The sequence below is a fragment of the Nannospalax galili genome, unplaced genomic scaffold (genome assembly GCF_000622305.1).
Source record: "Nannospalax galili isolate Female #2095 unplaced genomic scaffold, S.galili_v1.0 scaffold334, whole genome shotgun sequence".
Lineage (NCBI taxonomy): Eukaryota > Metazoa > Chordata > Mammalia > Rodentia > Spalacidae > Nannospalax > Nannospalax galili.
In genome coordinates, this window is record NW_008336888.1 from 1,987,200 (window position 1) to 2,002,453 (window position 15,254).

The window sequence follows — 15,254 nt, forward strand, 5'->3', positions numbered from 1 at the left end:
CATCTCTCCAGCCCAGAGATCTTTTTTAAAGGTTAAAAACTCATTCAATTTTATGTCTTACAGGGCTTATACTGAGTTCAATATTGTGTAACTGTATTAATTCAACAGTGAACCTAAAAATTTTATAGCCACTTTTGAAAGAGATGTATCTTTGCTCTGGAAATTGTTATTGAGTATGTTAAACCTGTAATGAAATGCTTCTTCTAAAAAAATTTTTTTAATTGTTTTTTTTTTAAAATCCTACTTTTAACCCTTTAATGACAGCCCACAGCACTCTGGCTTAAACCCAAACTTCTTTCCATCACCTGCATCACTGAATCTTGGCCCATCTCTCTGACTTCATCTCCAACCATTTTCTGGCATTCTACAAAACCAAGTACAATGACCTTCTTTCAATATTCCCTTCAGGCATTCCCATGGCTTTCCCAAACTGCTTGGAGTACTTTCCACACTACTCCCATTACCCCCCTTGTAGTTGAATTTCTCAATGTCATGTTGCTGCCTAAACATCACCTTCCCCAAGAAGCCTCCTCCAATTGCCCTATTAAGTAGGTTCCAATGCTTTTCTCTACCAATACATGCTACTTCTAGCTCCCAGAGTTCAGGCTCCAACTAGAGAATATGTTCTATAAGGGCAAAGTTCCTGTCCTTTTCATTTACTAATATACTTAGCAGCTTGCATTTGGAAGGTAGGTGATTAACAATTACTGAATGTATGAATAAGTAAGCATATGAATGAGTCCTAGTCTGACAGGCAATTTTGCCATGAGCAGTGATCACTAGAAAACCAGTTTTCACCAGGTGTGGTGGCACACAACTTTAATCTCAGCACTCCAGAGGTGGCAGAGGCAGATGAATTTTTATGAGATTGAGGCCAGCCTCGTCTCCATAGTGAGCTCCAGACCAGCTGGGGCTACAGGGAGACCCTGTCTGAAGAAAAAAGAAAATCAGTTTTCACAAGAAACAGGAGAATAAGCAGCCCAACGTATTAGGGGCTCCAACAGAGAATTCATGAAATTTGCTGTTATCATCAATGTATACTTTCCTTAAATATAAAAACTTCAAACTTCACCTAAATTACTCAATGAACTTTAACTTGTATTCTTTTCTAATCATAATAAGCTAGGTCCCATGATTTCAGAAAACCAAATTCTAAAACTGAAAGATGATCTGGAAAAATGAAAATATTCTATATTTTGAATAGAGAAACTTTCCTGTCCTTGAAATCACAAATACTTAAGTTTCCCCAATTGTGTGTGTGTGTCTGTGTGTGTGTGTGTGTATGTGTGTATAACAAAATTCTAATCATTAGAAACATCTGCCAATTTTATACAATTCACCTCTTTACTAAGATGTCATATAAATCTATAAACTAATTCAGAAACAATACTAACTATACCAATTACCATGTTAACAGCTTCTGCAAATCTCATTTTCCTATGAAGTTATTTTTTAAGATAAAATCTTTAATGTACTTTCAAAAATTCAAAGTAATCTGAATTAATAATCATAGCATGTAATAAACATAACTGTTCACACACACCTATTTACATATTTGCCACTTTCATTCATTCAGCTTGAAACTCCATTGAAAAATGGTAAGAAAATGCTTTTAAATATAGAATCTGTACTAAGCGCTATGGGCTTCTTGAAATTTGAATAATCCGAACAAACACAAAGCAATTAAAATAAAATAATAAATGAAGTTTGGAGCAAAAATAAAAAATCTAGCAGATCACGTAAGTTTTCTTTTTAGGATCTTTGGTAGTTAGAAAGGGGGAAGCTGGTAGGCAGTCAGAAATTGAGTTCATCATCATCATAGCTGGATATTTCCAGCACACACAACAGGACACAAATAAGCCTTTGCCCCATAGCAACCTTAACGTAGTGCATTTCCCTCTGTAAACTGTCAAACATCACAAATCATCATTCTGCATTTTCCATACTTTAATTGGGATATATATAATTATTCAAAAACAGTAGCTTTTAAATATTAGTATCCTCAGTCTCCTTCACTTTTTCCCTTTTTAAAATCTTAAAAGAAGCTGAGCATGATGGCACACACCTTTAATCCCAGCACTCGGGAGGCCAGAGGCAGGCAGATCTTTGAGAGTTCAAGGCCAGCCTGGGTCTACATACATAGTGAGTTCCAGGCCAGCTGGGGCTACTGGGAGACCCTGTCTCAAAAAGACAAAAAAAAAAAAAAAAAAATTTTAAAAAAATATTTTAACGGAAAATAAAGCAGCATATATAGGTCATTACAGTAAAACTGCCCTGGATTCCATTGGCAATGACATCACCTCCATTAAATAAGGATGAAGATGGAAATGAAATCAGTTTCCTGATCATCAATAGTATATCCAACGTGTTTTCAAGCTACACACCACAACTCATTAGTGAATGATGAAAATAATTTTATGTAAGACCATTACTTTTTAAATGAAACAAACCAGAAAATAGAAATCAGTAAACAGTGTATTTCTTAAAACTGAGAGAGAGAGAGAGAGAGAGAGAGAGAGAGAGAGAGAGAGAGAGAAGGAGGGAGGGAGAGAGAGAATATGTCCTTCTCAGCTGGTCCCAAAATATCAGGTCAAGAGGCAAGATCTCTAGTTCCACAGACATCTTTGAAACAAAAAAGTTTTTGTGAATTCTTCAAATTCTAAGCATTCACTTTCTTAGAATCCAAACAAGAAATTTTCTTTTTTAAAAAAATATATTATTTTTATTTTATGTGTATGAGTGTATTGCCTGCATATATGTGAGTGCACCCATGTCATGCAATGCCACAGAGGTTCAGAAGAGGGCATTGGATTCTCCTGGAACTGGAGTTAAGGACAGTTCATAGCTGCCATGTGAGTGCTGGGAATCGAGCCTGGGTCCTCTGCAAGACCAGTCAGTGCTCTTAACCTCTGAGCCATCTCTCCAGCCTCCAAACAAGAAATTTTCAATTTAAACTTTTTTTAAAAAATTTTTGAGGCTTTCATACATGAGTATTACTGTATTTACATTATTACCACCTCTCTCTCTCCCCTCCAACTCCTCCCATGTCCCCACCACCACCCTCCCTCAAATTCATGATCTCTTCTATAATTTTTATCTATCTATCTATATATAGATATACACATATATCGATAAAAATTCTACTGAATTCTACTGAATCCAATTGGTGTTGCCTGTGTGTACATATGCTTAGGGCTGACCACGTAGGCTTGGGCAACCTATAAGGAAGCTCACCTCTGAAGAAAACTGATTCTCAGCAGTCACTGATTGCCTATAGCTCTTATTCTAGGAATGGGAACTTGTGAACTTTTCCCCCATCCTTGTTAGCATATCAACTGGTGTGGTCTTATGCAGGCAATCATATTGTTGAGAGTTCACGGGTGCAGTATCCATGTCACGTCCAGAAGACACTATCTTGCAGCAGTCATTCCAGTTCTCCAGTTCTTACAATCTTTCTGCCCCTCTTCCACATGTTCCCTGAGTGTTACAGGTGTCACTGTGCAAAAAAAGTCACTTACTCTCTACATTTTGACTAGCTGTGGATCTCTGTAATAATCTCCATCTACTGAAAAAATGAGAAGTGAGAACTGCACTTACCTACAGGTATAAGGATTTAGAAGGCTACTGGAAACTATATTAATTTAGCAAAATAGTAGTATGTTCTCCTCTAAAGTCTATGACCCCTCCAGACATGGGTTCTTGGCTAGGTTTATAATACCAGGCTTGAGTTCCCTCCTATTAAGCAGGCCTTAAGTCCAGTTAGACAGCTGCTAGTTACCACCAAGATAAAAGTACCAGTCTTATACCACTGGGCTATCTTGTCAAAGTAGTCATTGTTGTGGTTCCAAGGTTTAACAGCTGGGTAGGACTGTTGATAACTTTTCTCCCTTAGCAGCTTACATAGCACCTTCCAACACTATGGAGCTAGGCCTCAAGGGGAAGTCTTTCAGGTCAGTAACAGCTTGATTTCTCCAAGTCCTGGTACCAAAGTATGTGGTGTCTTCAACAACAGAGTCCCATCCTCAAGTTCTAAGGGGCAACCAAGAGCAATGGCAATAGTCTATATTGTTTGGAGGGTCTCTTGGATCTCATTAACTAATAACTCAAAAAGAAGTATCCCTTGTTTGGCACTGAGGTTTTTCTTAGATAGGCTACAGCTCCTGGAGGAGCATTATGCCCCCATGTGGGGTCACTCCATTTAAACTACACACACACACACACACACACACACACACACACACACACACGCACACACATACACACACGTACTTAGATGTCCATTAACTGATGGGTAATGAAAATGTGGTATGTATACTAAATGGAAAATGAAATCATAAAATTTGCAGGTAAATAGAACTGGAAAATATTACATTAAGTGAGGTAACCTAGACCCAGAAAGATAAATGCCACATGTTCTCTTATTTATGGATTCTAGTTCCAAATCTTTAAGCTTGAGTGTATAATTTGGCATGATCATAGAAGCCAAGGGTGCTGGAAAGCTTCAGTTATAGAAAGGGACCACTAAGGAGGAGGAAAGAGAGGGCACTCTAGAGAGGAGATAGGAGAACACAGGTGCTATGGAGGGGGGAGAGACTAAAATGGGGAGTGAAGAACTCACACACCTGTGGAGGTCAGAAGACGACTTGCAGACGATAATTCTCTCTTCTCACCATGTGGGTCCTAGGGTCTGAACTCAGGTTCCCAATCTTAGTGGCAAGTGCCTTTACCCTCTGAACTATCTTGCCAGCCCTTCTGAAGTAATTTAAATGCTCATTCCAGAAAGCTTTAATAAAAGTTTAAGTTGTATATGCATTTTAAGTAAGCTTATAAAATAATGCACTTTTTAAAATATCCTAGTGTTATTTATCCTTCTCTCTTTCCTCTCCTTCTGCATTTTTCTCCCTCCCTTCTCCTCATCAAATAGCTTCGAAAAGCACTACACAAAAGTGCCAAGGTAGGAGGCACTGCTGCAATTCAAGTGTTTCACAGCACTCTGAAATACAGCAGTAATCTGAGGAATGAAAGGGGAGAAAAAAATGAATTCGAAAACTTGTTAATGGAAATTTGGTAGGATCTAGAGGGGAAATAGATGAAATAATGAAGGACTAGCTCTACATGAAAAAAATCAGAATGCTAACTGAGCAGCAGCTGTTGATCACACGCTCATGCATACCACGTAACCATGTATGAACACTAAGGAGGGGCTACTCCAGGCAGAAAAATTATACGGCATTCTTACAGAGATTAAGAAGAAAATGAGTGGGGCCAGAGAGATGGCTGAGTGATTAAGAGCACTGGCTGCTCTTGCAGAGGACCCAGGTTCAGTACCTAGCACCCACATTGTGACTAACAACTGTCCAGAACTCCAGTTCTAGGGGATCCTACACCCTCTTCTGACTTCCATGGGCATTGCACGACACAGGTGCACTTATATACATGCAGGCAATACACTCATACACATAAGAAAATAAAAATAATAAATAAATTTTTTTAAAAAAGAAGAAAATGAGCTAACAGGTCCAGAGGATTGTAGAAAAAGATGACCACTACCTTATGGAATTATAAAAGGCATCACACTTTACATAATAAAAGAATACCCTACCTTTGCCGTCAATCAGACTCAAGATTCTGACACCTTCTTCACTCAACTAAGTTCTTTAGCCTCTCTAAGCCTATTTAATGAGGATAAAACAAGCTAACACCATTTTTGAAGATACTAAGCACTTTACTAAGTGTTTTACATATGACCTCATTTAATTCCCATGATACATTTTACAGATGAAGAAATTAAAATTTAGAACTAGTAAATAGTATAACCAGGATTACTATTTCTTAAGATGATTAAATAAAGGATAGTATGTGCAGTCACACCACATAACAATGTTTCTGTCAATGATAGATCACACAGATGAGGGGGCCTAAGATTATATTGCCTAGTAACACTACAGCCTTTTACGCAGCTTTATATAAGTACACGTATATTTGTACAACAAAATCACCTAAGAAGTTTCTCAGAAACAAGTCCCAATGTTAAGCCGTGCTGTATAAACTTCCTGGCACATAATACAATCTCAACAATGATAGTTATGTTTTATTATTAGACAGTAATGATCAAAAGAGAAACACAAAAATTCCCTGTCATAACTCAATCTTCCATGTGGCAAACTCTTAGTATCTTCATCTATAAAATAAGGCTGTTGTCTGTAATCCAACCAATTCCACAGTTGCTGAAAATACTCATGAATTTGAAAATGTTATCAAAAATATTGAGACATTAAAATATAGATTACTATTATGTATCTCTTGCTCTTTATAAATACGTTCCTGATGGGCTGACAACATAACTCAGTACATAAAGGCAGTTGTCACCAAGCCTGATGACCTGAGTTCAATGGTGGAAGAAGAGAACCTCCTTCCGCAAGCTGTCCTCTGACCCCCACACAAGGCATGACACAAGCACACCCACATACACACACATAAATAATAAGTAAATAAAATGTAACTTTTTTAAAATGCCTTCCTGAGCCAGGAGTGAGAGCTACATAGTCTCAGGTATTCATGAGTCTGAGGCATAAGGATATCTTAAGCCCAGAAGTTCAATGCCAAGCTGGGCAACATAGAAGCGGGGAGGGGGAGCTAGAAGAAATGCATTCTTAGATCAAAATAAGTCTCTGAAGAAATTTAAATTCAGAAATAAGTCTGTTTTATGTGAAACTACTACTTTGAAAGTATAAATAGCCATGGTATTATCCACATCTTCCAACTCCTCCAGGTTCTCTGATGTCTCTTCAAGGGCAGGTTATTTTCTTACAATTATAATGAAACTGGTAATTTACAGAAGAGTTTATCAATAAAGAGCTTCTACTTCAATTCAGATTTGTTCAAGTTGGCCCAAGGTGTGGTCTCAGAGATGTCCCTTATTGTGCTAAAGCAGAAGTAAGTTGCAGGTTTTCTTCTGTAGTATTCAAGTGGGTGCCCAGTGGAGTACTAGAAGGCAGACCTAGAAATGGTTCCACAAAATGCTAGAAATAACCTATCAAAGACTTGTTTCCAGGGTTCTGATAGCATGTCCCTTTGGGAAACCTGTCCACAGCCTCCCTTTTTGCACTTGAACAGATGGTTTCCAGGCCTCAAGGCTCACCTGTCTAGCCATACAATTCACTATAGCTCACAAAGTCTTTTTTAATTATTCCACGTTCTTGAATATTACACCCTTCATCTAAAGATCTCTAGGTATCAAAACACATGAACTCTTTAATCTTCACCAAAGCACTCTCTGGGAGAGAGTTCTGTGAACTAAAAATGAAAGACTGAGGTTCAATGTTTTATCCAACATCAAACAATTGGTTGATTCATTCTTGGGGGTAGAGGAAGAGCACATTATGATCCATCAATGGACAACATTTACTGAGCTTCCTAAGATCATTGCAAATACTAGTTCAAACATATTATAGGCATATGCTTCCAATATGCCAAAGATAGCATACCAAAATATCACTATTTTTACATGCAAAACTATATGGGGGAGGGGTTCTAATTTAAGGTCCCTACTGTCGTGCATCCATAAATTCTTTGAAACTTGAGGGGTAGGGGGAGAAACACCTGTCAGTGTAACAGATCCACAATGTTTTACACACTGCGTGGCTATTAATACTTAATTCCTTAAACTGTAAATAAACATAACCCATTTTCTCAAAGGGGGGCGGGATGTTCATAGTAGGAAGAACACTTAACCAAAAAAAGAAAGAAAAGTGTGCATGGTTGTTGGGCAAATTTACGTCCTCGCCTTTAGGTCTCCGGGTTCCATGGACTTGCCACGAAGGAAAACCCCACCGGTCCCAGGATCAGGATCAGGCCGCGGGGAGCCCGGCGCTGCCCACCCAGCTCGCCCCGCGCGCCGTCCGGAGCCGAGACTCGGTGTCCCCACAGGACTCCCGACCTCGCCAACAGACGCGGCCGCCCCCGGGGCTCGGCTGGGCTCCACGCCTGGCAGCACCAGGGTCGCTGCCGGCCAGGCCTAGCCGCCCAGCGCCCCGCGGCGCCGCTTCCGTCCTCATCCCTGCTCCCGCGGTCGTTACCTCTTGGGCGCCGGCGGCTGCTCCATGGCGACCGGTGGCAGAAAGAGGGGCCAGGTGGACAGTGAAGGCCGGAGGGAGGAAAAGAGCTGGGGAGCAGCGGGCCAAGCGCAGGCAAGCACGCAGGGAAACTCCAGGAACTTGACCAACTTTCCCGTAACTCCACGGCGGATCTCCCTCCCGCTCCGGAACGCGGCTCCTCCCGGCCCGCTCCGCCCCGCCCCGCCCCGCCCCTTGGCCTCAGGCAGCTGCACGGAGCTTGTGGGAAGAGCAGCTCGAAGCCTGTGGAGAGTGGGCGGGGCCGACCGCGGCCTAGAGAGGGTGGGCGGGGCCGACCGCGGCCCCAAGATAGAGGGCGTGACCAGGAGTTAGTGGGCGGGGCAAAGGCGGGGCGGACGGAGGGAAAGGATGGTGCTGCACTGAGGGTAGAAGAAGGCGGTACTGTAAGAGCCGGAGGGAGAGTAGTACGCTGGCGGAGGGACTCTGGCTCAGGGCTCTCCTCCTCACTTGCCCTCGCTGCATATATCTCCTTGTGATTTGACTCATTTCTCTGGATTCCTCAAGGATACGTCCCAATCATCTTGTGAAGCCATTTGAAGTATATAACTGCCCACGCTTCCCTCCCTACTCCTGCTTATAATAATTAGTTATGTTTACCACTCCCTCCACCCGTAGCCATTTGACATTTGTCGCTATAGGAGTACAGATACTTCTGGAAATTCTGGTTTGATTTTGATTGTGGTCAAGCACAGTAATTACATCTAATAACAGAAAATAATTGCTGCAGTGATCTCTTGGTACACCAAATTTAGTGCAACCAGGTCTTGCCGGCTGTTTCGTTGTGTAACCTGAAAAACCTATCAGAAGTTATGGTACCTGGAAAAATATCCAAGAAAAATGTATTCACCTCTTGGGTCCTCTCCCCCATCCCTCACTCCTACCTTCTCCCAACAGCCCCTCATCCCACTGTAATTTGGCACATCCACTTATGTGTATGCTGTTTAACCTTAAAATACATACATACATGTTTTCTCATGACAATATACCTCTGCTATACAATTGAGTTTGCTTGCTTTTGGTATAAATTGTTAAAATGAAGAATAGCATAAGTTTTTCTTGGAGATTAGAACCATGACTATGAAGAGAATGTGGACCAAAATGAGAATCAACCCAAATTCTGTGAACAAGATAAATTACTACACGAATTTATACGGGATTACATTTACTCAAGGTCCACAGTCTCACAGTTCAGAAGTAACAGCTCAAAATTGAAAACTACATCATTAAAATGTTGATACTGGGCCAGTGAGGTGGCTCAATGGATAAAGACACTTGTGGCACAAGACTGCCAATTCCAAAGGTGGAAAGAGAAAACCACCAACTCCACAAAGTTGTTCTCTTTTCACACACACAAAAAAATAATGATAATATATATATTATATATATATATATATTTTTTTTTTTTTTACCTTTTTGAGTCAGGGTCTCCCTGTAGCCATAGCTGCCCTAGAACTCACTATGTAGAACAAGCTGGCCTCAATATCACAAAGATCTGCCTGCCTCTGGCTCCCAAGTACTGGGATTAAAGATGTGTGGCACCAGGCCGGGCTATAATGATCACTTTTTTATGTCCATACTGGGAAGCATCTTTAAAACGACTCCATCCACCTCTCACTCTTACCCTCACTCCACACTAAACTCTCATTTTTTGTATATGTTTCAGCAGAAAGCATCTTGAAAAGTTCATCTTTTTTAAAAAAATGTATCAGACTCAGAGGCTGGAGAGAGGGTGCAGTGGTTAAGAGCACTGGCTGCTCAAGGACTGGGGTTCACTTCCCAGCACCCATATGGTGGCTAACAACCATCCATAACTCCAGTTCTAGAAGATCCGATGCCCTCTTCTGGCCTCTGCAGGCATTGCACAACATAGGTGCACTTGCATGTGTGCAGGCAAAACACTCATACACCTAAAATAAAAATAAGTCAAAAAAAAAAAGTAATGCATTCGACTGAGTTTGTCATTCTTTACAACAGATTTTCTTATTGTCTTACCAATTTATTCCCCAGGAAGCCATTCCTAGTCAAACCACCAGAACCATCACTTGCTATCTCCCACAACCTCAACACAGTGCAATAAGCATCATACAAAAGCCAGCACTGTATTGAAATTATCAGAGTCATCTGCACACAACTGTGAGTCAACTGAGAGCCAAACCATACTGTTTACTCTCTCTGCTCCTTACATCACAAGTGCCTGCCTTGGAAAGGCTCTGAACTGGAGAACACCCTTTTGCTCCCCCACCCAGGTTCACTAGCCTTCTGTTCCTGCTCTTTGCACTGAGGGCTATACAACACTGAGTCCCAAGTCCTCTGTCCTTGGGTCTAGAGATAGAGACTAAAGAGAAGATTATCAAAGGAAGGAGTATGAGGTCTCTATTTATTGCCCAATTCCCTTCTCATGAGGTCACCTGCACTCCTCCTTTCAAGACAAACTATCTGCCTTCCTTTCCCTTGTCCCTCTGGGCTAAGGGTTGCAATTGTTCTACTAGTCCATGGTTCTGTCTCCCCTATGTTCCTCTAGACCTCAACCCTCCAATAACCCCATATACATTAAGTGTGCCTTAACTGACCCTAATGTCAATGTAACTTTCAAATGGCTCTATTTGAACTGTGACTGATACATTCATAAATAAAGTTTGTAGAAAGAGGAGAGATGATTTCAGAAAATAAACATCTGAGGTCTCCATTAACCCGAAAAAAAAGAAAAGACTAATGCATGTGTGGCTCCAGGTGGATTAGGTGCTAAGCCTCTATTATTTCACTAAGCCTAGTTCTGTTGATTTACATTTTATAGGTAAGAAAACTGAGGTTCACAGGGGTGAAGGGAATTACCCTAGGCCAAACAGAAAAATGGCATTCTAATCCTGTGCCTGGTGTGTTGTTAGTATTCCTTATTTATACTATGACCAGGAAGGGTTTGGGAAGAAAGTGCCAATCATATGTATTACAGTGTGCAATTATTTTATTTACTAGGAAATTTGAAAATTTTTCCTTGCAAAAGGCAACTTTATAAAGCATTTGCTCTTGATCTGCTTCTCTTCTCTAAATTAATTTTATAATTAACTTGAAACTAGCATGTTGCATTTGCATTCAGCCAGCATCCTGTTTTTTTTATCATAGCAATCTTAAACTTTTTTTTACTTATTTGTTTTTCTGACAAGACTTTGGGGCTCTTGGAACAAAAACAATATCCTATTTATATGTGTCATTCCAAGAATCTAGCATACCAATTTACCACTAGAAGCTACTCAAAATTATTATGAGTGTGTGCACATGCACAACAGGAGAGAAAGCCAGACATACATGTTAGGTGTCTTTCTCTATTACTCTCTACATTTATTATTATTATTATTATTATTATTATTAATTATCATGTGTACAATGTCAGGGACAGTGGCAAGGGTGGGGGGATACATGTGCCATGGTGTGCAGGTGGAAGTCAGAGGACAACTTCCTGGATCTACCTTTGTTTGGGCTCTGAGGAGCAAACACTCAGGTGTTTGTGCAGTAAGTGCCTTAACCTACTGAGCCATCCCGCTAGCCCTCCACCTTATGTTTTGAGATAGAGTTTCTCACTGAAGCTGGAAACTGCTGTTTCTGCTTAACTGGCTAGCCAGGGCACCTGGCTTTTACATGGGCACTGATTCAAATTCAGGCCCACTTCATTCACATTCATCTCCCTAGCCCTTCAAAGTGATTTTTAAGACAAGAAACCTCGTAGTAGGTGTTTTTAGCTTTGTTCTTCCATTTACTTCTGCTCTGTTATGCAAGGCAGAGGCTGCTTAAACTATCTTTCTCCTTTTAAAGGCCCAAGATGGCCACCGATGTTTCAGGCATCATATGGAAATACAATAATAGCCAGCAACAGAATACTTATGCAGGGGGCAGGGGGGTGAAACAGGATCTGCTGTAGCCCAAACTGATTGACCTTGAATCCTCTTGCTTCTATATCCTGAGTGCTGGAATTGAGGCAGGATAAAAAAGGAAAATTATGGGAATCTGGGAAGGGAAAGGAATCTCTCACTCTGGAGTTGGCTGAAGCCTCTGGTCAGCTAAGAATCAAAGATTGAAGCAGAGTTAACATATGCTTAAGACCATTCTCCCTTCCAGCTGTAAACTTGCTATGAAGGAGAATTCCTGGTAAGAATTTGTGTCTGCAAAGGCTGATGGACTGATTAGAATGTCAATGATGTGGAGAGGTTGGAATGTTGCAAGTCCAGAGCCAAATTATCTTGGGGCATCCTTAGCCCCCTGAATAGCCATTTTTTGTCCTCTTCTGTACATGACCTAGTATCTTTTGTAACTGTTAGGTGAACATTTGGATTGTACGAACATACCCCTAGTTTCCATCAACCAAAGGGATACTGTCAGATAGCATCTAAGGCCTATAGCCGAGTTTTTCCCACTTTGCTGTAACCTGCCTGCCTGATGTACTCACCACTATATTTGAAAAGTGAGTTGTTTTATGATTTTCTTTGTTTTGTTACTATAAAAAGTTTATGAACTCGCTACCTCCTTGGGAAGACCCAAATCTGTGTTCCCAGGTCATGATCACACATACTTGGCTCCAGAATAAATCATCTCTTTAAGTTCTTTCAGGTGAGAGATGTTTCTTTTGTTGATGATACAGTTTTCTAGGAATTGCTCTTTACAGTAAGAGGACGTGTGCAACCCTTTTTGAAGCTCTAATGGCTCAGGTTTTATTTTGCCAGTTTATAATCTCATCCAAGTCACCTCTGGAGCCACCCTATAATCCTACTATCAAAGGTGGCTGATGGGGGTAGTTTCTTAGCAACCCTTTGAATTGTAACTTGAGCGCCAACAAAATGGTATGTATGGTTAGTGCGGAGCCACCTAACTGTGACTTGCCTTTGAGAAGCCTGTACCTGTACTTGATCATATCCTACTCTTTCTCTGAGCAGCTCTCTTTCTCTTAACCCCTGTGTTTAACATCTGTTTAAAATATCTCTTAACAAACTGTGACTCTTCTTTGAGAAGTACATATCCATGTTCTTAGGTGAGTTTTTATTCTTTTCTGGTATGCTGTTCTTTCTATTTTTAATAAAAGCCAAACTCTTCATATTGACTAATCTTGAAATTCCTTTTTTTCATCAAAGCCAAGGATCTGGGTTTGCTTGAGTCAAGATCCCTAAAAGGACTCTTCAGACTTCTAAGGGATGACACTGTGGAACTATGCCTCTATCCCTTTCACTGCTGACAGAGATAGAGGCTTGAACTGCCATGCCTGGTTTATGCCATGCTAAGGATTGAACCCAGGGGTTCATGCAGACTAGGTAAGTACTCTACCAACTGAGCTACATCTTCAGCCCCAGATTATGAGGTTTTAAGACAGTGGAAAAACCCATCCTAGAAGGCCCTGGGCACACTCTCCTTTATTGGCATGTGACAGATCCACTGCTGGCAAAGAAAAAAGGGATCATCAAAGCCTATTTATGCTAACTGTGAGTTACTCATGTTGCTGAGACTGGATCAAAGTGGGGATCAGCCTTCCCTGAAGCCTATGGCGAGGAAATTCAGAGAGAAGCATTCCGAGAATAAAATTGAGATCCTATTATCAAGAAAGAATAGGAAAATTGTTATAAGGCCACAGCCTACAACATCTGTTACATATAAGTACCTAAAACATTACAATCCCTGAATAACTGTTTGTTGAATGAATGGACAGATTTCCACATGAAGAAAGTATCAAGAATTTTTAATGACACCACTAATGCATCAATTCCATATTTAAAGAAAAATGAACTGGCTGGGGATATAGCTCTGTGGATGAGCATTTGCCTAGCATCTGTGAGGTCCTGAGTTCTATCTCCAATTCCAGACCAAGAACAAAAGCATATAGAGAAGAAGAGTGTGGCTCTGGTCACTGTTTCCGCTCAGCTCCAAATTCACTTACTTTGTCTACTCTTTAAAATGGAGAGACACCATTTAAATATTTTTTCTTTTGAAAACAATTGTGTATGTATAAGTGTTTGCCTCTGTGTGTGTATGTATGCACATCACATGCATGCCTGGTACCTGTGGAAGCCACAAGAGGGTGATAGGTCCTCTAGAGCTGGAATTATGATAGTTATGATCTGCCATATGGGTTCTAGGAACCAAAACTCAGTCCTCTGCAAGAGCAGTAAGTGTTCTTAACCCTCCAGCCATCTCCAGAACAATATTTTTCTTTACCAGATAGCATAATGTTAAAGAGCAGGTACTAGAGAAACTGCAAAAGAAAATCATTTACTTTCCTGCTTGGTGCATTCCCTCCTCAGGTTCCTCGCTCAGGACTGACTCTCTGGATCCTGTAGGCATGAATGGCTTCTCCTGCTCTTCGCTTCTGCAGTACAGAACAGCAGTAGCACTTAGTGACCAACAGTTCCCTCCAACATCACACCCTGCCCCTCCTCACTGAAACACTTCACTATGAACAGGTTTCCACAGCAACCTATGGGAGGGATTTCCGATAAGGTCTCCAAGTATGGCAGTGGAGTAACTTCTATGTTGTCTCAAGGCACAGCCATGTCCTCCCCAACAAAGTCTGGAGCTTGGTCTTGAGGAGGACCTCTCCTGAGTATCTCAGCCCCTAGTGGGATACTGATCCTAATGTGTGTTATTCCCTGAGTGCATGCAGACTGCCAAAATACAGTATCATAAGCTGGGGGAGTTATGAACAATAGAAACGTATTTCTCAAAGTTCTCAGAACTAAGAAGTCCAAAGTCAAGGTATTAATGAGGACCATTTCCTGATTCAGATGATTATTTTTTCCAGTCCTCATTGTGGGAGATATGAACACACTCCTCCAGTCTCTTTTTATAGGGCTACTAATCCCATTAATGAAGAGATAACCTAATCACTTCCCCAAAGCTCCATCCCCAAATACCATAGCTTCAGTAACTAGAATTCCAATGAATATGAGTAGGGTTAATTTAATATTAATTAAGTTAATATTAATTAAATATTAGAGGAACATTATAGTCACAGTACTGTCATTCATTAGAGTTGTCTTTGCTCCCACTAGCCAAATCCCTGACTATTCTAATCCCCAGGTGTAGTTCATCGTTCTTTATATTAAACTTCCTCTGCACAAATAGCTATTTTGCCTGTGATCTTGA

At 40.7% G+C, this 15,254-nt stretch overlaps 1 protein-coding gene across 1 annotated transcript in view; it reads right to left on the bottom strand.

Annotated features, from left to right (window-relative positions):
• Nucleotides 1–8,344, bottom strand: part of Stk3 (serine/threonine kinase 3) — a 321,762-nt gene extending 313,418 nt beyond the window's left edge. The window contains exon 1 of the mRNA XM_008831545.2: nucleotides 8,079–8,344. Coding sequence (XP_008829767.1) covers nucleotides 8,079–8,104 — 26 coding nt within the window. The 5' untranslated portion in view covers nucleotides 8,105–8,344. The remainder of the gene's footprint in view (nucleotides 1–8,078) is intronic.
• Between the last annotated feature and the right edge of the window lie 6,910 nt (nucleotides 8,345–15,254).